General features: G+C 44.0%; 1 protein-coding gene across 2 annotated transcripts in view; it reads left to right on the forward strand.

Moving 5' to 3' along the window:
• Window positions 1–24,997, forward strand: part of ENOX1 (ecto-NOX disulfide-thiol exchanger 1) — a 271,832-nt gene that overhangs the window by 145,880 nt on the left and 100,955 nt on the right. For both annotated transcript variants that reach the window (XM_042924563.1, XM_042924649.1), the window contains exons 9-10: window positions 4,917–5,023; window positions 9,004–9,121. In XM_042924563.1, the coding sequence (XP_042780497.1) occupies window positions 4,917–5,023; window positions 9,004–9,121 (225 nt within the window). The remainder of the gene's footprint in view (window positions 1–4,916; window positions 5,024–9,003; window positions 9,122–24,997) is intronic.

Below are 24,997 nucleotides of genomic sequence, written 5' to 3' on the forward strand. Positions count from 1 at the left end.
CCTATAAATGCCTAAAAGTTACAAAATTGAAACCTAAGGACAACCAATCGCAGGCAGGCAACTAGATTTTAAGCTGTGACCGATCCACGATTGCTTTGCTTTGCTTCCGCCTTTTTCCTGTGAAAGCCTGTGGCCTGTTCCCAGCTCCTGTCAGTCAGTGGAGGGCTCTTACCATTCGGCACTGCCTAATTTGATTGATTTTTGCTCAAATAAACGCTTGCAATTTCTAATCTTTTAACAAGGGGTTTGCAGCTGCAAAGAGTGATTAGCGATTTGATCAAAGCTCTGTTTATCCTTCCTTATAAGTTCACTTATACCTGCTGGATATATGTCAGGGACTCCTTTATGACATCAAAGACTGACACTCAAGCATAATTATGAAAAAGCACTTTTGAGTTTTTCATGATTCTCCAAAACCCTAATTTAGGCAAAACACTTGAAGCATAGAATTTGATGGTGGGTGGAGGGGGGTGGATAGATTCGTAAGGTGTGAAGGATAGATTTAAATTTTCTGGGGGCGCCTGGGTGGCTCAGTCAGTTGAGTGTCTGATTCTTGGTTTCCGCTCGGGTCATGATCTCACGGTTCGTGAGTTCAAGCCCCACATCGGGCTCCGCCCTGACAACATGGAGCCTGCCTGGGATTCTCTCTCTCCCTCCTCTGCTCTCTCTGTCTCTCAAAATAAATAAACTTCAAAAAAATTTTGAAAGAAAGAAAGAAAGAAAGAAAGAAAGAAAGAAAGAAAGAAAAGAAAGAAAGAAAGAAAAGAAAGAAAGAAAGAAAGAAAGAAAGAAAGAAAGAAAAGAAAGAAAGAAAGAAAGAAAGAAAGAAAAGAAAAGAAAGAAAGAAAGAAAGAAAGAAAGAAAGAAAGAAAGAGAAAAATTTTCTGACTGAGCTCTTTCTGTTGATAGTACTTCCAAAATGTTTGAGCGTATACCTGACCCAGGCTCACATGTGGCCTTAGAACCAGAAGTCGCTGGCCCACTAGGGTGGCAAAGGCATAGGCTGGGGTGATTTGAATTTGTTCTTCTGTAAGCTGCTTTTTGGAACAAATGCCAGGGCCGCCTTGTTTATGGTTTATGTCATCTCTGAGCTTTTAGGTAGAACTTTAAAGATTGAGTTTAGTGAGTAACTACTTCCGGTTTTATCGGGTAGAGGACACGTAGTATTAATTATACTGGGGGGGGGGGGTGTTGAGTGGCAGTCAGCTTGCTCTTCGGCGTTCCCTGCTGGAGACGACGAAGAGGGTCTGGTCTTTACCTGGGACCCCAGTATCAGCGGTCATCCTGATTTATGATTTTGCAAATCTGCTGTCTTTGAATCACATTCATTAAGCCCTACTCTTTGAGGTGGTTTTTCCCTAATGATGATGGATTCCTGCTGATCCAAGCACTCTTTCCGAGTCCTTTCCTGTGCCCAAGAACTTTCATTTGCAAGACAAATGGCTGGTTCCCGGGTGGTCTCTGCAGAAATGAGAGAAGGAAACTGAGCCATGGAGAAACCTTGAGAGTGTTTTTCAAACCTAATCGGAGTTACAAGGTTTTTTATTTTTATTTGGGGCAGGGGGGGTTCTTTACTATTTGATATTATTTGCAGAGAAAGTACAAAACTTATTAAGAGGTATAGAGTTCGTCACATTTAGTTTTGCTTTTAATCAGTTACCCCATTGAAAAGAATACGACTGCATGAAATTGCATTAAATTGAGAAAATTTAAGACGTGTCTCTGAGTCGTGACTTCTTTCTGAACCCCCCACCTGTATTTCAGCTTCATCTGGATGACCTTCAGGCATGTCAGATTCAGTGTGTTCCAAGCAGATCCCTTATGTTCTCTCTCCCACCTCCCCCTGGGCTTGTCCTCCTGGTTGCTGAGGTGTCTCCCAAGCCTGAGGCATGCTAGTCTCCCCCCTCCTTCCTCATAGAAGTTCAGCCACCTGTCCGATCAGCTTGCCCCATCGTATGACTCCTTGCTCCTGCCTCTGTTTCACCGTTCTGCCTTCACTCAAGCCTTCATCATTTCTCCCAAACAAACCCTACTCAGATATGCCTCCTCAGGTTACAGTGTAAAGTTCACCACCTGGCTTAGCATCCACTGTCCTTCTTGACCCATCCTCACTTAGCACTCGCCCTAGCCTTTGAAGCGAGGAGCAAGCATTGACTCATCGTGTAAGACCTAGTGACAATGTTGTCTCCTTTGGGGGTGTTCCCTGACTGTACCTACCGGGTTAGTTACTGTGGCCCCGGTTACTTACTATGTCCCTGTACCGTCATCCATACCTCTCTTGCATAGGATAATTATCTGCTTATCTTCCTCTCTCCCTAGAGACTGATCCCATCAGGGGCAAGGGCTGTCTTAATCATAGATTTCTAGCAATCAGTGAAGTGCTTGGTAGGTAACTAGAGGATCTCAGATGTTTGCTGAATAAATGAGTGGGTGGATGAATGAATTTCACGTATGCCCCGGGATATGGTAACAACATGTTCTAAATAACTGAGATACTTAGCCTCAAACAGGAATATCTGCAGTGGTACATAGCTTGAGGAGATATTAGAGGATCTATTTTTACCCTTGAACCCTATTCAGCCATTGGGTCTGTCTTCTAAGCGTTTTCCCTTCTTTATGCTTCCATGGGTATTGCTGGCCTCTCTTACCTTCCCCCTACACTATACACACATATGTGATCATTTTCTCTCTAGTGTATCCCCTTTATTAACAGCCTTTCTTGATTGATGGCAGAATTTTGACTATCACCACCAAAATACTTGACCTCAACCCTTACTGCCCCTTCCCCTCTGGATAACACAGTTCTTACTTTTCTTTCTTCTTTCTTTCTTTCTTTCTTTCTTTCATGTTTATTTATTTAGGGAGAGAGTGCAAGCACAGGGAGGGGCAGAGAAAGAATCCTAAGCAGGCTCCACATTCATTGTGGAGCCCGATGTGGGGCTCGATCCCATGACCCTGGGATCATGACCTGGGCTGAAATCAAGAGTCGGATGCTCAATCGACTGAGCCACCCAGGTGCCCCTCTGTTCTCACTCCTCTAAATGATGCCTCTTAAACAGCTCTACTCTGTGGGGTCATATACTCTTTTAACAGTCCCATGATTCCCACCCCTGAAATCTCGTCTGATGGTGCATTTCACCACTGCATATTGGGCTGACTACTCTGTGTTGCCCAAGCAAAAGGAAGCTGAAATTCCCCCACGACCTCAGCCCACATGCAGACAGAACAATAGGAAGCCCAGGTAGTGAGGCTGAACCAGCTCCTCTCCACCTGCCATGCTGCAGTGGAGCCAAGCAGAGCCCGGGGAGGTGGCGGTCAGGTGAAAGTCAGCACCTAGAGCAGCAACAGTGTGGCTAGTCTGGCAGCGTGACTTCCTCCAGACGAGGTCGGGGAAGGGAGCCGCATGTGCCCCTGGAGAACGTGAGCTAAGGTGATAGCACCTCCTCCTGGTAAAGTTGAGTGCACCAAGTTCATCATGTGACGTGATGATAAAATTTGATAAATAAGGAGATTTGGAGTTGGGATTCTCTCGAGAGAGAAAAGAGTGAACATAAAAGCCTCTGTGAAAATTACCCATTGATTGGGAAGTGGTTGCTCATTAGCGTTGGAAGATATTTACAATGCGGTAAGTGAACAGAATCTACTTTCTTGCTCTGCTCCATCATATACTTACTTATTCTGTGTGATAATTTTTTAAGTTGTGGCACCAGGTGTTCTGTGGGGATTATTCCATTACTCTTTGCCATACTTTAGACACCTGGAAGATTTGGAAGAGTTTTGATGCCCTTTTTTTTTTATAATAGAGCCTTGGGAATCACTTAAGAAGGATTTATGTTAGAGTAGTAGCATCCGTGAGAAGGTAATTCTAACTGGGCCTTCCTGACTAAATATTCAGAAATTCAGGTTTAATCATATGGTTAATTCAGTGCTATAATTTCCTTAATCCCATGCTTACTAGATCGATAACTATTTAAGAAAGATTGGATCTGCAGTTGGTTGGCCCCACCCCTAATAGCTATCTAGCTTTGTTCAGGGCCCCACACGTTTATCATTCCGATAGCACTTTGCCTGGGAACCAAAGAAATGCTAAATGAAGCCAAAGTGAGAGAGTTAGAACTTCAAGGGGTGTGGGAGGGCAGCCTTAGGAAAGTGAAAATGGCAGAACAGAATGGTATGTAGTCTTGATGAACTACTAGGGAGCAGGACGTCAGGCCGTGTTGAAATGAGATCTGCATGCCTGTGCGGCTGGTTGGGTGAGCCTTGGTCTGTCTTGAAGTGGAGACGATTGCTCCTGTTCCCTGCCAGAGGGCTGGAGGGCTGGCTGCAGAGGGTGCAGGGTAGGGGGGTGGGTAGAGGGGAGAAAGGAGCCAAGGAGTAAAAATGGCCCTTGACATTGAGGGGTGATATGAAACACCTACTCGTTGTCCCAGCTTGGAACTTGGACCCGGTAATGTCTTCAGAGGACTGCAGTTGAGTCCTTGAGATGGAGACCAAAAGAGAAAAAGATGTATGTCTGGCTCTCCCTCATTCAGCCGCCTCGCCCCGGCTTCACTTCTAAGCCCCCAACCCAGGCATCTGTATGCCAACACCAGATCTATATCCATAGATCTAGGTATGTAGACATACCAAGTCACGGTTTTAAATGAAAGCTGCAGAATCTTGGAAGCAGATGCCCATGAACTCTACCCAGTTGTATTTTAGAATTTGTTTTAACCTAAAGTTGTGGAGACAGACTTGAAGGGAGACATCCCCAGCCTTGCTAAAATGTAAGTACGAAAAGGCACAAATTGGATGGATATCGATGATGTTATTTCTACTATGACATCATCCATAGACTCCTAGTGTCTTTGCTTTGCTTCCCTATAGTGATCACAACATAAATTACTTGTCTTGTTTGACTTCCTTGTTCACCAAAGTTGAGCAGATTGTGGCCGTTTTCAACGCTTCTACCAGACAAAAAGCTTGGGACCATTTCTCGAAAGCTCAGCGCAAGAACATAGACATTTGGCGAAAGCATTCTGAGGTTGGTGATTTTATTATTACTTTCTAACCACCATCACACAGCTGGATTGGCAGAGAATAGTGTGGCTGCAGCCATTTCGGTTTTTGTTATAGCGGGCAGCTGTCCTGCCATTGTCCTGTCGCATTGTCAGCTCTAAATCCAGCTCAGATGTGTGCCTTAGCCAGAAAAGCAGCTGACTTAATGCTTAGAAAACAGAGTGCTTCTCTCCCCCTGCAAAGGAAGAAAGGCATCTCTCCCATTGATAGCAAAGAGCTCGGAAATAAGCCAAGACGTGTTGCTTGCGTATTCTGAAGAAAGGTGGAATGTAAAACAGAAGACTAGCTTTTAAATAAATACAGAGGGTTTTTTTTTTTTCAGTGTTCTGCAACTGATGGTGATGGTCTGCTCTTTGGGCTAGAAATGGCTAGCATGCCTTTCTTCTGTGCCTTCTCTTTGTAAACAGTGCCTTAGTGCCCTATGCTGGCCGGCCAATTATATAGCCAGTCTCCCCAGGGCACCTTTCCCCAGGGGAGTGAATGTCTAGGCTAGCCAGGTCCACCCTTCCGCATCAGTGCTTGACGTGTGAGTATCTACCCCAAGGAAAGAGGCCAGAACTTGACCTTTCTCACCACCTAGAAGGACCAGAATGTGTCATTAGTCATTGGTCGTCCAGCTGTTCTTTTTAACTCCACAGTGTAATGTACGCTTTGAACCTGTAATTTAAAAGTAAGTATGCTGTCTTTGCTTCTTCTTCTGCTGCTTCTTTTTTTAATGAGAGAATGTTTTCCATTTGGATGCCTCTCCATCACTAGCATGTTAGCACTAAAGTTCTCTAAATGATACTCCCCTCTTTCAAAATCTCAAAACTTGTAGAAGGTAAGGTTTGTTTATGCAACGATCTGGGCTCACACTTGTAAAATAAGTGTTTTATGTAGAGTTTGAGGAACCACAAAGCACTATAATATCAATCATTTGGGTAGCATTTTAAGTGCCCATTAACTAATGCTAAATTACAGCTAAATACCAATGGCACGAGATCTAACATCCACATGAATACCAAATGAATTCTTTATTATCACTGTTATTATGGCCAATCCTGAATGACTTCACAATAATGGGACACTTAACATGCTGGTGCAATTTATTGTTAAGAAGGCCATTTTTTTGTTTTCGTCACAAAGACTTAAGAAGGTGGCTGGTGACTGATGTAGTTCCATTCCTCTGTTCAGGATTTTGAGTAAGGAGGAAGTGGGCTTTCTCTTTAATTTTTCAGGAGCCAGAAAAACAAAGGGCGCTTACCTGCTGCTCGTCCAGACACTGAACCGAGAGCTGAGTCAAGGCTGATTTTCGGGAGGAGAGAGTCCTCGTTTGTGATGAAACAGACAGATTGAGGGCTATGCAAACACAAATTGAAATCCATAAACTATGATTCAGATTTGGGAGTGACTAGTCTATGAATTGTTCACATATACATCTGTGTATATTCTTTTCCTTCACCTAAAAACCACACATGATTAACAGAAACGTTAAGAGAAAGGCAAGCAACATGATGATAAATAATCTGGGCATGAAAAGGCTGTCGTTACTACGTGAGTGTTAGCAAATATCAGTTATTGATCCAAATCACACTTCCCACGTGCCTGCTCCCCCTGCCCACCCCCCACCCCCAGCCCTGCCTCCCTGATGGTCCTGCTGCTGAGCAGGGCACACAAAGACTTCCAGCTTTGTTCCAAGGAAGACCCCTTGCTTCGCTCGGTACACATGGAGAGGCAGCCATGGATGCACGCAGTCCTGAAAGGTGCTCCCGCAGAGGGGCTTTGCGCCTCCCTGCCACTCCTCCCACCTCTTTTGATATACTAGGAAATAGAATTCTAAATTACCTTTGATTTTCTCCCCTCCATGTCGCTTAATTGATTAAATACCAGTTGGTAATTTAACATTGTGGATGATTTCTCTGTTGCGTAGAAGCTTGATAATTGGCTTGATTTTTTTCTGCGTTCCCATGTACAGCATCTGTTAATTATCTGCAACACCTTTACAGATTTATGAGAGTGCGCTAGTGATTTACTGCTGAACCAGAGGCACCCTGTGGAAACACCCTCGGGTTTTTTTTTTCCCCCTCCCCAATTTTTTTTTTTTCTTGCCAACACCCTTCCCCACAAGAACCGTTACAGTATGACAATCTGTCATTAATTGTAGGGACTAAACCACAGGCCCTTTCGGCTTCATTTATTCTTTCCACCTGACTTTTCCTTGTTTCAAGTATTTTCAAACCACCTCTTTGGGAGCCGGGTTCTTTGTCCGCGGAAAAATTAGCTGTACACAACCTAAACGCTTCCCCACTAATCACATGTGACATATGCCTCCAAGACCCACTGGTGTTATTTAAGGTGGAATTGGTGCCTCTTTCTACTGGGGGTCATGGCCAAGTGAGGAGGCATTGCCCATCACCCCGGTGACCTCTCAAGACTCCCTGTGATGGGTATCCCTTTCCCAGGAACCTTGACGCTCTGCCCCCTCCCGTTTCCCTGTCCTCTGCAGTGGTGATTCCCAGGGCTCAGAGTTGGCCATGCAAATACTGTTAGCGGTAAATAATTTCCTTTTTTTTCCGCCCTACTACCAAAGTTACAATCTGTGAGCTAAGGAGGAGAGGAGAAATCAGAGAACCTATCACACAATAAAATATCACATCCATCAAATGGGCACTAGAACTTTGTTTAAAATCATGCCATTAATACATTAGGTGTTATAATTTATTTTTATTGTTATTCATAGGTTCACGATAAAGCAAAACTATCTTAACTATGTGGTTTTTATTTAGAGACTTCAATGTCAACGGTGGGGGGAAAGAATAATGCAGTCATTTCATTGTTGTTGTTTTGAGGACAGTACATGTAAGAGAATAGAATTGGTAAGGATTCACAAACATAGGCTATTCAGCTTAGTACAAAAATAATAGAATTACTTACCATAAACAACTGTAGTGTCCTGACTTCTAGGCAAGGTAGTGCCTGAAAACACATCAGAAATGCGTTTTGATTCTTTCCTTTTTACAGTGCGCTTTCACATATACTCTGGCATTCAAGCAGCCTTGTATTACTGTTGCCCGTTTTATAAAATGTGAGGAGACAAAGACTCAAAGAAAGTAAATGCCCTTGACTGCAGTCACTCCTCTAGTAAGTAGAGAGAGTAAGACATGATCCTAAGATCTTTAAGTGATGTCAAAACAACCAACACAGCAGAAACACTAAACCCCTACATGATAATGTGAAACGCCAAAAAGGTATCTATTTTCATTGGTCCTCCAGCATCTTTTGAATTGTGCCATTTGGATACCTGAATAGTGAGTGTGTGTGTGTGTGTGTGTATGTGCGTGTGTGTGTGTGTGTGATCACACACAGGCGCATACACACATGCAGGGGCACCGTTTTGCGTGAAGGGTAGTAGTTGTCCACATTGTCAACTTAGCAAACCAAGCGTTTGGCACGACGGTAAGGACCTTTACAGGCATTCGCTTATTTCCTCCTCAAAACTATTATCATCAACAGAATTCCAATAAGTAAATCAAGGTTAAGAGAGATGAGGAAACATTCGTGAATTGACACGGTGTGTCAGTGGTCGACCGGGCCTTTTATAAATGCCACCGTGCATGTGTCTTATTGTTAGCTCTGAGCCACCGCTGTGCCAGTCCTGACGATAGGCATTTCTGTGGAATCCTCCTAGGTGATGTTATCATCCCCTTTTTTGGCAGATGAGGAAATTGAGACTCAAGAGATTAAATAATTTGCTGAAGGCCCCTTGACTTGTCTTTATCCCTGGATCTTTCTGCTCCCCATACGCTCAGACCTTCGTTCTAGATGACGCAGGGCAGTGGTTGGGAGGTGTAAGAACTTCAGATTCCAAGCGTTCGTATGTGTATCCTAGTACACCAAAAGACCATTGAGAGAAGGTAGGTTGACACGTGTGCGTGACCCTAACATCCTCGTATATTGTACTTTCAGGAGCTCCGGAACGCTCAAAGCGAGCAGCTTATGGGTATCCGCCGCGAAGAAGAAATGGAAATGTCAGATGATGAGAATTGTGACAGCCCGACTAAAAAAATGAGAGTCGATGAATCAGGTAAGGCTGGTGACTGCCACACACCTGTGAGGCATCATAATGATCTTCCAGATCTCACATGGGGCGTATGTACTAGGAAATGGCCGCATAACTCACTTTTATTTGAGTTATACTAAACTTTCATCTTTGAGTGACTCTGCCTTTTATTAATAGAACTTTAAACTCCTTCTTAGGAACACGGTGATTTAAATTGGTCCACTTGTTTCTGTGTCCATATATCTGGGGCTGTCGCACTTTCTTCAGGGATATTTGCCTATTCCCATAAAAATCCTTTTCCAGAGTGTGGCAGCCACCGCTGATGCTGAGATACAGATAAAATTTGGTCTCAGTCTGTGTGCTTCTTACATGGGAATTGTTTAATCCCTAAAGGAGCTTTCTAGCCTCTGAGCCAATGTGCTGGAGAATTAGACATTTTTTCCAATAAACGTTCCCTAACCTGTAATCAAAGAGGTGGCCTCATTTGGTACCAAGAAAGGGGCATCACTCCTGAGTTGGAAAAAGGAGAGAAGCTTAGAGAGAACCTTGCTTTTCGCGCTCCGCCTACACTCAGATGCTGATTGAAAACTCTCTCCCCGAATTAGATGCAAATCTCTTGGCATTACAGGCAAGAAAGATGCTCAATCAGTTATGGGAGACACCCAGGGAGATTGCTTGCTCGTCCGAGGGGAAGCGTGTTGTCTCAAGGGCCTGGGAAGGACCACAACTGCCACCATTTCCAAAAAAGAAAATCAGAGGAATAGCATGGATTTGACCTGTCTCCTTCGACGTACCAGTGAATAAAATACTCACCCACCTCAGGCTCTTTAACAGAATCAAGTGGCCAGGAACAGAGGATCTTTGCTAGTGTGTCCGTAGAAGCCAAAACCAAGACTCCAATACTCAGGTCATCAAGATTGCAAAGTGGTCAGAGTGCTCCCTTTCTCCGGGGTTCAGCGAGTGCCAGGGCCATGAATGATGATCACAAGAAAATCCTTTTCTTTTAGGCGTACGTAGGAGGGAGTTCAATTTCCCTAGCGCAGTGGTTCTTTCAAGTGTGGTCCCCCGTCCAGCACCATCAGGCACCTCCTAGGAATTTGTTAGAAATGTAAATTCTTGGACCCTGCGCCATCCCCAAGGAATCAGGAACTCTAAGAGGCAGGGGTGGGGATGTGAGATCCAGAAATCTGCGTTTTAAATTCTCCAGGGAATTCTGAGGCGCGCTAAACTTTCAGGACCACTGCCTTAGAAAATTTCCCTTTCATCCTCAAATGCCACTCATTTAAATCTTTCAGAAGCTTAGCAGAAAAGAAGGCACCGTGCCACTAGTTTTTGAAGCCATGTATCTTTTGTCTGAAAATTGAACCTAGCATTTATGTGTCAGTGTATGTCTCTTATTAAGTGGAAATGAGATTTCTCAGGACCGATTATTGGGCGTGGACTTATTTATTTGAGGACGGCAATTTCTGTCCCTCAAGCCTGCGTATATCAAAAGCAAAGAGCAAGTTTTAGTGTGAATTTCTTACATTTAATGAGCTCTGCTGATAAATAAATAAATAATTTTCTTTTCTCAATAAAGCCTTCATCATTTTTGAAGTTTCTAGTTGAGGGGCAAGTTTACATGAAACTTGGATCCTTAACATTCTTATACGGTAGGTGTAGAAGAAAAGAAATCAATCAGAAATTCTTATTTGAACCCGTGGCTTTTTTTGTTTTTAATTTTGAGGTGACATTTCTTTTTAAACAAGTCCTCAACTTCCCAAATGAGGAATGTGTATAATTTCATAGTTTGCTCAGAATAGGACAAGAATAATAATGACTCAGGCAGTAGGCTCCAGTGGGAGGTCTTCTAGACTGTGACAGCAAGCATAGACCCACAGTTCCACTGCAGAAGAATTCAAAGCTCCCTTCCCTAGGCTGAGATGCGCGAGTCTCTCTGGCAGCTTCCCTGAAGAGCCTTCTAGCTAGATCTCTGTTGGTTTTTTCCCCCAGGCATCTAATAAGAGCCTGAAGCAGGACCTGAACTTTCAGTTCTCCGGGATTTTCCTTGGCCAGCGCAATGAATGCACACAACACAGAGCATGATCTATACGAGTGCTGGTGGGAGAGATGGAAAAACTGGAGTTCAGATACCAGGTCCCCAGGAGTTCAAAGTCTTTTTCGTGCTTTTCAGAATGAGATGGACCAGAGGACGCGGCGTGCGGTTTATGGGGAAAGCGCAGGACTGATTAGAGGAAAAGGAAAGCAACTAACCTTTTTTATTCCTCTGGGCCCCGCAGATCCTGCCAAAAGGCTAGCAGCTGTTTTCCTTTCAGCCCAGCATATTCAGGGACACAGCCTGACGGCAAGAATTCCCATCTGGTCTTTTGACCAAGCTTCAGGCAGGATCCCTGCAAACTGCTGCTGGGAGGGGAGGGATCCAGGCCCAGCAGCCTCAGGAAAACACACCTTTCAGTGGTGTGTCATCCGAGACTCTCTGCATTCATTGCAGGTGCAAATTTGCATCTGTCAGTCACCCAGGAGCAGGCATCTCAAAAGGCTCAATTCACTGATGGAAGTTGCTAAGGGCTGACCTAGCAGTAAATCTTTCTATTCTTTAAAGAATCCCTTGCCCTTTTGCTTTCTGCCGAAACAGGGAGCTTCTGCCTCCAACCTCCTGGGCAGTGGGTGACCCAAGACTTCTTGGAAATTCCAGAGGAGGGCATCCTTCGTGGAGCCTCCTCCTGTCCAAGAGGACTGTGGAGAGGCTCACCTGCCAAGTTGCGTGAGGCCGATGCACCAGGACCTCTCTGCTCCTCACCTCCTCCTAGAGCCCACGCCAACCTGCACAGATTTTATTTCTGAAGGGGAGACGGAGAGAATTGACTTTCCTTGGTTTCTAGAAAGGATACAATTTATTATGTTTGGGCTTATATCTTCCGTTTAATTTTTTTTAAATCAGTGTTTTTGGCATATCTCTGCTCTTCTGGTTGTGCAGAATATTTCATTGTACTTTTGCTTTTTACCACCTGTAATAACTTACAACGTGTTGTTGGCTAGGGTTCCCCAGTCCTGCCATAACTGCCATATAATGCTGGGCAGGCAGTTCACTGTTCCTCCTTATCAGTTACCTCCTAAAGGGGAAACAGAGCCGCTGGAGCAAAACTAAGATGCTGATAAAAATGAAAATGAGTTTTGTTAATAAATTTGAAAATCAAGACAGATTTATTGAAGCATTCATTCAAGAAGATTGGCATCCGGCTCCAAAGCCTGTGAAGATGATTTCTGATAAAAATTCAAATTTACTGCTGCATCGTCTGCCTTTTACTGGAATTAAGCCCCACTTTAAAAGCCATATCTATTGCTGCTGCTTCCTCCTCCTTCCTCCAGGTTGGCAGTAGGGGTGGGGCAGGAGTGCACAGGGAACAAAGGGAAGAAAAGAGGAAATCTGTCCAGAGTGTAAGGCCTCGTGTGGCAGAACTCAGTTAGCCATAGTACTGTGGAGTCGGTGCATGGAAAGCCCTCCCGACCGCACCAACAGCGTTGAGCACATAGTAAGTGCTCAGTAACTGACCTCCGCTTGTCGTCGTCACCTAGGGCACCCGGCTCTGGGCCTTTCACCAAGTAAGTGAATTGTGTTGACTTCAATTGCACATGCCCCTTCTTCTTCTGGTCTTTGTTTTTGATGCCTTTGTCCCAGAAGTTGATGGGAACATGGTAACCCTGAGAACATTTGCTCTAAACGGAAAGCCTTAAGAAGCTTGTTCAAACGAGGATGATTCATTTCTCAAAATGTTCACAACTTTTATGCATTCAAAATCCAGTGCCACGTGCTGAATAGGCTGTGGCCCGGAGAGTGGACACTCAGCATCATTCTAATTATCAACAAATATTTGTCAAGCCCTTCTTCTTCTCCAGACACTGTGGACCTGGTGGGGGGGGGGGGGCAGTATGGAGAGGGCTAGGCACAGTTTACCCTGCCCTCAAGAGTGTGAGGTGCTTTTTGAAGAGAAGAAATATACATTTTAAGTTAAAAAGTACAGTGGCTAAATGCCTAAAAGCCTAATGCCAAATATGTTCGAAAGCCATTGCCGTAAATTTGATGTAAACCAAAATAAATACCTCTATCCAGTGTTTGCACCTCATCCAGTATCTGATGAGTGTAGATTGTACATTGAAGACAAATTTCAGAAGGATAAGACTAAAATGTCCTTCCTTAATAGACAACCCTTAAAACATTTCATAATGCGCAAACAAATGTTCTTGGATTGTAATTACACCTCATTTAATCTCTGAGCTCTTCATAGGAGCAAATACTCTTTTAATTATGAAAGGTGTTTTCTAGTTGTCGATTTGCCATGGAAACTTTCCACATGTAGGTACAGATTTATTCTTTTAATTTCAATAACACATCCAGCAAGGATTCCGAAAATCTTTCAGCTAATTGAATCAAATTAGAGACTCACAATCAAATTCAGTTGGACCTAGCAGTATTCAGTGTGTCTGAATAGTTTCATATGTAGCTGGCAGCTTGAGGTTAAAGAAATTAACAACAAGAAGGCACTGTCTCTGGCTATTCCCTTGATCTCTTTGAACACCAGGACTGCCTTCGTGGTTTTCCTGATTAATTCCTACACGAGAGTGCTTTTGAAAGACATTTAGGATGCCCAACAGATTACAGTTTGTCACAAACCTGAGAAGAGGATTAGTGCTACCCCCCTCCCCCAGCACCAGCCTGGGCACAGAAGGAAGGATGCCAGAGAAGGATCCTGCAGGGGGCCAGCCGAAGGGGGCCACGTCACTGGCAGCTAGTAGAAGGTTTTAGGAAACACTGCATGTGATCTAAGCAGGCTCACTCAGGAGTTGCTCAGAACTCCGCAGAGGGACGAGAGCACTCAGAAGTGAAAAGTGAACTGACCCAGTGAGGCCACAGCCACGCCGAGATCCCTGCACGAGCAGACCCCCAGGGCAGGTGCACCAGTGGTGAGAGGAAGCAAGGAAGGACAATGTGTTCGCAGACTTTTGTGTTCACAGACTTTTGTGTTCACATGTGATGACAACCCGAAGGAGAAACAGCGGCGGTGTGTGTCCATCCGCGACCACTGAATTGAAGACGAGCGTCTTGTTTTCATCCACAGAAGAATGTCTTCTGGGAATCCAAGTGCCAAACAAAGAAATGTGATTAATTAAAACTAATATGGCTGAAAGATGATGAAATGCACCTTCTGATGTGGGCTGAGCAGGCTGTTTCATTTCTGAACTCTGGAAATAGAGCTTCATTCTCAAGGAGCCAAGGCTTTTGCTACCCTCCCACCCCGTCCTTTTTCAAATCTTGCTAATCTTACCAAAGGAAGTCAAGCCAATGCTTATTTCAGGTAGAATTTTCAGTTCCCTCATCTTGTGTGCGCTTACAGCTTCCCTTTCATAAAGGACATGGTTTTAAAAAGCGTAGAAATAATTATTTTTGTAAATTGCCTTACCTTTTAAATGCAAGAGACGGATGCTATTAAATTGATCCTCTAGCATAGGATTCCTTTGTCATGGAAGCACTCTGGTCCAACCAGACTGTTTATCTGTCCTACAAAGTAACATTTGGAGCCTCAGCTCTTTTTAAGCTTAGCCCCTTATTAATCTTATTTTTGTGTAGTACCTGATAATGCCATATTCCTGACATCTCTCTCACATATGCACACATTCTCCATAATCGTGCATTTAGTGTAAAAATTGATTGGTTCTGCTGAAATTGCGTTGTGTCTAGGAGACCGCAGATTTTGTCAGATACTCTAACCCTGCAACTGTGCTGCACCCCCACAAAACCCAGTTGAGCCCTCGCTGAGGATCTCAAACAGTTTGTATTCCTGGTCAACACTGGCTTGGAGCCGGTTTCCTGCTGTGACAGCCCAGCACAGGGTCCCAGCTGCTTTTGCAGAACAGGCTGAGGCTCTGTGAAACCCTAGCTTCTTGCCTAGTGACGGGAGGCCCCGGGAGCTTGGTGACATCAGAGGAGAAAAGGGAGGAAGTTAACAGCCCATCCTCAGAAAGGGAGAACTGCAGAGACCTTGACCTGAGAAGAGCGTAGACAAGTGGCCCGTGCACGGGATGAGGTCACAGCACAGCTACTCACGCACAGCCCGTGGTCCCCTGACGCCTCGCACCTGCCAAAGCGCCATGATCTAGATTACGGTTTATTATGTTTTCTGGGCATTTCATTCTGATAAAGTTTGAGGCAGGATCATTACATAGGAGAGTAGATTTAATCCAGTTTTCTTAGTAGGCTGTAAGGACACTGAGGGAATATTTATGTAATAAGACTCAAAGTTGCTATGGAAAATACTATAGCAACCTAACATCTTCCCAGACTCAGGCAGCCACTTGTAACCACAGTCTAAATTTACATTTATTTTAGTGTCATTTTATCGACACTCTTAGTATCTCATTCTGACAGGATGTTAAAATATGTTTTCAGCTCGGATTTGAGCAAAATTAACACAGTGTTGTTGGGATTTAAGTGTGGTTTGCACAACTTCTGGAAAAAATCAGAATATTTTTGAGGGACTTTAGATGACAGGATCTGGGTAAGTTTGTAAGTTTTTGTTTTTCTTTCCTAAACATAAGGAAGAATTCCTTAGTAATGTTTATTCCTAATTGTTCCTTTTCGCTTGTAAATAATAAGTGGGAGTTTCTGGTTATGAAATAAGGATTATCCTCTTCGACACTGACTTTTGTCAAGTGTCAGTTAGAATCGAGTGATTCTAGTTGGTGAATACTAGAAATACTTTTAGTAGATAGAAAATACTTTCAGTAGATCAGCTCACTGCCCTCCAGCAGCATGTAACGTTTTAAAAATAAAAGCTGTTTTTCATATAAAGATAATGCTTGGTCATTTTGGAAAATCTAATGATTAAGAATAAGGAAAGAAGAAAACTGTTAGTTTTAATACTACAAAAGATAGTTTCGCTTCTAATCGTTTTTCTTCTCCACAGCTTAACTACATAAGCACTTTGCTATATGTTTTTAGGGTTCAGAAACAATAATTCTGTATGATTTTGTTTTCAGACAGTTCTTGTGTAACAAGTGAGTGTTTTTTTAAGCTTCCTTTTTATATGTTAATGAAAGAGAAAATAGAGAATGAGCATGTATCTCTTCTGGATCATAAGCTCTTTTTTCGTGAATCGCTGGGAGTTGAAGCTATAATCTTTGAGGTAGTCAGAGTGGATTCCTGAGGTTATTAGAAGCCTGATAACTGGACCAGCCGTCCCCAAAGCATCTTTTAGATCTCTTAAATGTGAGTATGGCAGAGAGGCTATAGATATGTGGCTGGTTGGTAGTGGAAAGATAGTATCTATTGATTTTCTTCTGTACCTCTCCATCTAAAATCTTAAAATGTGACTATAACACTGTTAAGGTGGGACATTGGCCAAAAGAATCAATACCAGACTATATTAAAACATATGCTATTACCAACTTCTTAGCACTGATGTACTGTTTATGAACATCATTGTCCTAATTCTTCCGTGTGTTCATTCTGCTTTGTTCATCAAAACACAGTTGGTGACACGGTTATTGCACCTTGACTGCTAACACTGTCGCCCATAAGCTTCACTAATCAGAGACCTGACGATACTAAGGCTACTGTATAAATACGATAAGTGAGGACAAGACACAGTCCTATAGAATTCCGGGTATCCGTGCACAGCGGAGTGCCACATAGCTACCGAAAAAAGTAATTGAAAGAAGTAATTACTTTCTTCCTGTCTTGGAAACTCCCCCTGCGTGATATGATGCTTACACTTAGAATCCCTGGGCTTTGAAGTTTATAGCAAGTTTGGAAATTATTATTATAGTAAGCTCTCCCATGTCCAAGTGGCTTAGAAACTCTTTTATTTGGGTGAACGTCCTTGACACCAGAGAGGGACTAAGGGCTCAGCCACTCTTCCCCCCAGTTTTCAGGACACAGCGTGTGAAGCCTTCTGGGAAGAGGCTAGGGAAAGGGAACTTTATTTTAGACTCCCCGTCAGTAGCAGAGAAGTAGGAAGAATCATTTCTAGAGCAGAAGTTGCAAGACAGAGTGTATTCATCATAGTGCTTCGGGTAGGGTGTTGCAGGTTCTTAATGAGCCCACCATGACTTCCAGAGCCGCTCGCTGTGTCCCAGAGGCCCTTGCTTTCCACTTAAGGCAAATGGGCCATTGACAATGCAGTTACCTAAATTTTCAGTTATCGAATCACTTTAGAAACATGTAAATATCTAACACTGGGATATTGGTTAATGAATTATATATCCATAAACAGCCTTGAGAAAGATCATATTCTGGAAGCCTATATAATGGCATGAGAGATTCTCAGTGTATTGCTAAGTGATAAAATCAGTTACAAATCAATGTACGGATCATGTGGTTTGTATATGTGTTACATTCATAACTTGTATGTTAGGGAAAATATGTAAGGATATGGGTCAAAATATTCAGCGATTATTTCTGGGCGGTGTGATTATAGGTGATTTTTGTTTTCTTCTCTTTGCATCTCAGAAATTTCCACAGTATATACATGTATTATTTTAATAATTAAACTAATAAGTAGTAAGTATTAATTTTTAAATTACCTCGGAGAACGTGTGATAAAATTCACATTGATTGGGGAATACCTAGCCATTTCCAGTCAAACAAGAAAATTAAAAGTAGTAACCAGTGTCAGATAATGGAAACTTATTGAGTTGCCTCCTTTTGCTTTACATTAGGGAATTTCCACATTTAATTTCCAGACCCCATTGTCTTACAATTTCCTGTTTCAAGGACTGATCATATTTGTATAGCTCTTAGATTAAGAGTCAAGAAATAATTCAAGTTCTAAACCGGGCAGACATGTGCTGTTGAATTCTGTTGAATTCTGCTTTTGAATTCTGCTGTTGAATTCTTACCTGCCAGGAATGGCAATGATGAGTCTCTTCAGATGTGGAAGAGACCCTTAGAAATCATCTTGCACAACCCCTTTCTGTTTTCACAGACAGGAAGATGCAGTCACATGTTGAGAAGTTATGTTAGTTCCCCAAGATAGCAAGTGGACAGTCTAGAGCTCAGTGCTACTTTCCTTCTTTCCTGGTTAATGACCTTCACAAGGCACCACTAAATTTGATGGAGTAAAGCTCCAGAATCTCCCCCAAATGCTTTAAGTGGCTTCATAAGAGGCTGTAACCAAATAAAATCAACCAAGGATTTTGAAAGCCTGTGACGTGCGTGGCGCCATGATGCCATTTGGAGGCAAAGGTAGACTGGAGAGTGTATTACCTTAAAATGTTAATCCAGACAAGGCTGACTGGGGCTCGTGTTTAGTCTCCCCATTATTTTCTGTATTTTTGACTAGAAAGAGGTTGACTTCAACATCGGCAGAGCATCCAGCAAACTGTTTTTAGGCCCATTCCAACAGAAATGCCAGTTTTTAAAAATACTCAGGAAATTGGCACAGTCTCTTTTCTAGTTGAGTGATATTTATTTCCTCAAAAGCAATCTGTTCTATGGCTTTAGGCAAGAAGAAGAAATGCTTTGAAGAGGTGAAGTGCACGGGGAAAGAGCCGTGCCATCACGCATTTCCTTTGGCAAACCCTACACCCTGTCACAACTCGTGTTTTCCACTCCCCAGCTCTCCAGAAAAGTAAAGAGAAAAATCAAGGTACTTCTCAAAACACAGGCACGGTCTTGATGGTCAGTCTGGAATGATCTGAACCACAATATTAGCCCTTTTATTCCCCATCTCATCCCATATATCCTTTGCATCCCTAGGGTCTGGGAGAGCATATGAGAAGATCACCAGTTTGTTGACCATCTAATTTCAGGACTTATTGTAGTGCTGTCCCTGTTTCATTGTTCCTGGGGCTTTTTTTTTTTTTTTTATGAGATGTACCTCTCAATAAGTCTTAAAGATCAGAGGGACAGCATCTACGATAATACCAATCCTATTGAGATGCACAGTCTCAGGGAAGTTTTGACCCAGGAGAGATCTTACAAGTATTATGCCCTCTCCCTGCCCAACCCATGTTTTAATTTAATGAGAAAAATGTGTTGTTGTTGTTGTTGTTGTTGTTGTTGTTGTTTCCCCCCTAACAGTAATTAGTTGGAATGTCAGATAAATTCTGCAAGTTTCAGGTTTTTGTAATTACAAGCGTTCAGACACAACTTCAGTGACAACACGTATTTGGCAAATCTTGTAGAGGTAGGTTACTCTTCTTTTAGTGATTTACCAGTCCATTTCTCAGGAATTGTCTCCACCTGCCATCCCACGCTTTTCTAGGATAGTTTATGTGACCCGAGCACCCTAAAGTTATCCATTTCTCTGTCCTTAGCTCTTTGCTACCATGCAATGTGCCAAGCAATGTCATACTACAAAGCGGTGATAAAATTAAAACAAATATTCACAGAATTCTTAATGCCGTGTACGGGACCATGAGACCACTTGTCTCGAAGTACCAGATTAAGGAGAGAAATTAGCACACAAAGTCTTGTAAGACTAATCAAGACTCGGTCTTTGATCTGAGAGCGTTGCTTGTGTGCTGTGAAGAATCCTAGCAGCACATCATCAGAGTTCTCCTTTCTTGGAATAGCACTGGCTCACGGCCCCCTGGACCCTCAGGAGTTATAGCCCATGCGAGCAGGTACACCCTGACCTAAGGAACCGTAGGGGCTGAGATGATCTGAAAAGAGGTTGTATAAATCTATGCATCTGAACTCCATCTTCTCCCTGGAGAAGGCTGTACTTTGTTGCAAGCAAAGAAGAGTAAAAACATGACACGGGCGGGCCTTCCACCCCGTGTGTTCCTTAAAGACTAGTTTGAGATCTTTTCCTTTCTGAATGGCCAGCATGTGGCGTCGCACGGTACAAAGACAAGAGTTTGTGAAATGAAGGGATAGGAAATTAAAACTAGGAAGAACTAATTTCTAATCTGTTGAAGGGCTTTTTTTTCCTTCAGTTTGGGACCACCCCTCCCTCCAAAAAATAAAAACAACAACAACAACAAAAACCCCACAACTATTGTCTGTTTAATCCTCCCAGTACTGACCATGTTTTTCAGATGAGGATCCTGAGCTCTAATGGAGGTTTACTAACTTGCCCCAAATCTCAGAAGAGGAGTGTGCCCTTCAAGTCCCTTCTTGCCCTCTTGTAGTACCCCCTCTGCCACCCTCCTGTGTGTAATCCGTGTCTCCATGCCTCTCTGAAGTTGGCAGGAGCAGGGACGTAAAAGAGCGCGGCCAGTGTTCTTCTCAGGACTAACGCTCCTCAAAAACAATGCCCTGTAGTCCCCAAACCTCCACCGACGTGTCTGGTCCCCTCTCCTTCCTCTGGACAATCCTGCTTCCATAACTCGGTGTCACAAACTCTGTGTGTTACTATTTAGAGCAGAGAGAAGAACCTGTCCCTTCAGACCATTAAAAGGTGGGAGACTATGGCAAGGTTAGGGATGGAACTGAAATGAGGAACAGCAAAGAAATAAAGTAATATGTGAAACTTTGCCCCTAGAACTAGGTTGAAATTAACGCAGATGGAAAATGTAACTTGATTTTTCTTAGTCATTGGAAGTTGTTGGGTCTTTGGGCTTTTGAAACAGAAATTAAAACTTAAATTGGACTTTTTGCCCCTTCGATACAGCATTTGTGACTCTAAGGAATGTTATCATCGATGCCAGCTCATCAGCACCATGTTAACAAAGCACTTTCTCTGAAACTATCCGTGGTGCCTTCTCTCTCGTGTTCAATAAAGAACAGGCAACAAGAGAGCTGGTTTCTCAGAGGAATTCCTTTAACCTTTCGGAAACAAAATATTTCATGCTAATTCCTGCTTAATTGGAGGGAAGTCATTTCTTTAAAATCATTGAATATGAGTTTGAAGTCTGTTCCATCCCTGACCTCTTTAATTCAATCAAGGTCACCCCATAAACTTGCCCAAACAGCTCTATTTCTCAATTAGAAAAAAGGGGGTAGAGCTGTTTAAAAGCATTTAGCATTTGATTAATAGTGCTTAACTGGGGCTTCCGCACTTGCAGAGGGTTTTTAAGGAGTTGCTAGTAAGAATGAAACATTGCTACCTGAGAAATTACACTCATCAAAAACCAAAAACAAATCATTTTAATGAGCAAAGCAAAAACTGCTCTTTTTTTTTTTTTTTTGTGGGAATGTGAGAAAGATTATCACACTCAGTACATAGAAGGTTTTAATATCTGAACAACTCTCTCCCAGAGAAAAATTGCTATAATTTAGCCATTTAGACAGTTTTTAAAATCCGTGCACTTCTCCCTGCCCAAGGACTCGGGGAAGATGAATGTGGGGTTTGTTGAAGCAGGCTTTTGTAGCACTCAAGCTCTGGGGGTGAAAGCAGTAACGAGAAGATGTGTCCCGTTGAAGAATGTGAACTAGGGGCGCCTGGGTGGCTCAGTCGGTTAAGCGTCCGGCTTCGGCTCAGGTCATGATCTCGCGGTCCGTGAGTTCGAGCCCCGCGTCGGGCTCTGTGCCGGCAGCTCAGAGCCTGGAGCCCGTTTCAGATTCCTTGTCTCCCTCTCTCTCTGCCCCTCCCCTGTCCATGCTCTGTCTCTCTCTGTCTCAAAAATAAATAAACGTTAAGAATGTGAACTAGAGCCATCTTAAGGGAGGGGAAATCAAGGGTTCTGAAAATACGGTTTTGGAAGGCTTCCTTCCACATTTCCTTCCTTCCTATTCTCTGGGCCTAAGGAAGGCCAAGTTCACCCTGACACTCATTTGATGAGGGGGTCCTTTGGGTGGCAAAATCATTAGAAAGGCTCTAAGGAAGTGGATAGACGAGTGAGAACCGGTATTCCTGGAAGCGTTTAGAGACACTGAACATAATAAAGAAATAACTTCGAGCCAGATGAAGTTAGAGGCCTCTGGAAGTAGCTGAGTTTTGTTTCTGGAGTGGCTTGGCAAACAATGTGTCTCTTCCAAGCCCCAGCCTTCTCGATAGTAACGTGGGGCTCATCCTAAGAGAGTTTACTTGAGGTCGTAAGAAATGACCGAGGAAGGGGCTCCGTGGCACTTTGCAAATACCTGGTACTATGGCAACGTGGAAGACTGATACCGGTGAGCAGTGACAGAAGGTGTAGATGAGTGATTCACAGCCCTGGCTCCGCGTGAGAAAGAGCTGGGAAGCTTTCCTGGCAACGGCTGGGAGTTAATGCCCACTCACGTGAGTTATGAAATAGTCCTCAGGTATTTCTGCCACACAAAGGCTTGAAAACTACTGGCACGTGACATGGGGACTGATGTCCGTCAATAATAGAAAGAACGGGGGGAAGAAACAGGTTGAGGTAAGGTAATAAAGGATGAGAAGAAAATGAACATGAAGTAAAAGGTGGGGCACCGGGGCAGCTCTGTCGGTTAAGTGCCCGGCACTCGGTTTCAGCTCTGGCCATGATCTCACAGTTTGCGAGTTTGAACCCCAAGTCGGGCTCTGGGCTGACAGCGCGGAGCCTGCTTGGGATTTCTTTCTGTCCCTCTCTCTGCCCCTCCCTGGCTTGCTCGCTCTCTCGCGCTCTCCCTCTCTCTCTCAAACAATAAATAAGCATAACAAATTTTAAGGTAAGAAAATGAAGTAAAAGATAAAAATGTTTAGGGGAAAGGAAGTGACTGACATGGCAAATCACCAAGGACCAGAGAAAGAAGAAATGAAAGGGAGCTAGTTTATTGGTTTAAGTGTGGCATGCGTGACACTGGTGGAGAACCCCCCTTCGTCATAGCTGCGTGAGGAACATGTGAAGCATCCTCTGGCTAATCGGAAAAGGGTTGTTTGGGAGGAAAGACAAAAAAAAAATGAGGGTAGTCTGATGCAGAAAAACGTGGGGAAGGCCAAGTACAGAGTCTCTGCTTTTCTCAGACTCTAGGAGAATAGCCAGGAACTGTTTTCTCATCCATCAGTGGTTAGAGACAAGCAGAGATGGGCCCCCTCTCCTCAGTAAGAAGCTGGTGTCAGGACCCCTGGCCAAGGGTCATTAGTTCCCACCGGGCACAGAGGTTGGGCTGGGCCTCTCCGGGGCGCAAGCCACGGACCTGCTGCAGCAGGCACTTTCTCCAGAAATATGGCTGCGAAGAAAACGAATACGCAACAACATCCAGTAGATCAGAAAAATGTGTTTTGGAGACACTGCCGGGAGGATTTATGAAAGCATTCAGTCACAATATCATCACGGGAGAGGCAGTAAGTAGCGTTCAGAGAGGAACAGGTGGATAGATTGATGAAATGCGAGAAGGCAAGGCAGATGGCGGAGAGGCCTCGGCGGCCATGTTGGAGGGTAAAAGCTGGACACGAGAAGGTCCTTTTAAGAACAGAAAAGCTGCCAGAAAAGGCTCAGAGAAAGCAGGTGTCAAAAAAAAATGACGAAAGAAATGTAAGACTGGAAGAAAGTTACGAAGGAACGGGGATCCGGTCCCTACGGGCCAGGGAAGCGGCTCTAAAACTTTGGCATGCGTTCAGCCCGCCCTGGATGGTCGTTGAAAGGCACATCCTCAGACCCCATTCCAGACCCTCAGATTCAGAGGGTCTGGGATGGGATAGCTCCAAGAATTCCCCTTTAAGATACCAAAGTGGAACAAATGAGGGCTGCGGGTAGAGGAAACTTGGAGGAATACTGGCCTCAGTTATTCATACCAATGTGGTTCTACTGTGGTTACGTACTTAGAGAGGACAGGAATTCTTTCTGCCCTAATGTCAGGCACAAATACGTGCGCATCAATCAGTCTCAACACTGGTGACCAGGAGAGTGGAGAGGATGAGACTTCACGGGCAGCCCAAGCACAGTCCCCACCCACCACTTCCCCCCTGCCCTCCCCACCCCCAAAAAAGGCTTGAGAGCAAAGTCTTGGTTCTCTCTTAGCAGACTGGATAGTTAACGTTTATATAAAGCACAAAAAACTGAGGGGAGAAAAGCGTTTTCTGTGCAACTCCTCTTTGTTGCCCCAAGTATATGATGTGTGTGCTAAGATTAAAAAAAAAAAAAAAAAAAAAAAAAACTGTGGGAAAAGTTGCTATTCCTTGCAAAAGATGGTGCCTACATCTGAGAATGTTGAGGTTCAGGCTGAGCTTCTCTTCACATTTCCGAGTGTGGATGTGTTTTATGTGGTGGAAACCACCAGTTCAAGAGTGTGTGTGTGTGTGTGTGTGTGTGTGTGTGTGTGTCTGGGGAGGTGTTAGTAGGAGCAGGAAATCCCCACTTCTTGAGGGGAAGGTGTCTTGAAGAAAATGAGAAATGACCAAGGAATCCGCAAGTTAGTGGGGGAAGGAGGTGAGGTCCTTACGCCGCAGGCAGGTGAGGAAATGAGAAATGAGACGAGGAATTCCTTCAGGGGAGAGGTTGTGATTCAGGCTTCTCTGGTTGGACAAGACCAACCGCTACGAAGGGTGCAGCGGCCCAGAGCTAAAAGCCAGTGGTGCAGAGTTGTACCCAAGGGGGGCGCTCTGTGTGCGAGGGTGGCGGCCATGGCCGGGGGAGGCGTTCCCACGCCCCCGAAACCTGTGTCGTTGTGAGATTTATCTTGGTCTGAGTCTGCTCTGAAAAGGAATCTCTAAAGCCTTCAGAAGGTAGAAAAGAGGTAGTCCTGACTCTTGGAGGTCAACATTGAAAATGAAAAAGAAAACTGACATCTGATCAAAAAAAGTAAAGGGGGGCGGGGGGGGGGGGAGAGCTGGAGTTGAGGGGAGAAATGCCCCTCTCGGTAGCCCTGCTGCCTGGGTTTGGGACTCCAACAACCCAACCCCCTCTCCCCTCCTTCCCCCTCATCCTGCCCTGGCAGTCTGGCCACCCTCTCCCAGAGACTGCTGGGTCTTGATCTGTGCTCGCCCGAGTCCTTGAAAGGCGTCCCTCACCCCCACCCAGCATCCTTCAACAGTACTTTAAATTGCAGGCTTATCCTGCTGTTGAAAGGAGTGG

This window comes from Panthera leo, chromosome A1 (assembly GCF_018350215.1).
Source record: "Panthera leo isolate Ple1 chromosome A1, P.leo_Ple1_pat1.1, whole genome shotgun sequence".
Classification (NCBI taxonomy): Eukaryota; Metazoa; Chordata; class Mammalia; order Carnivora; family Felidae; genus Panthera; species Panthera leo.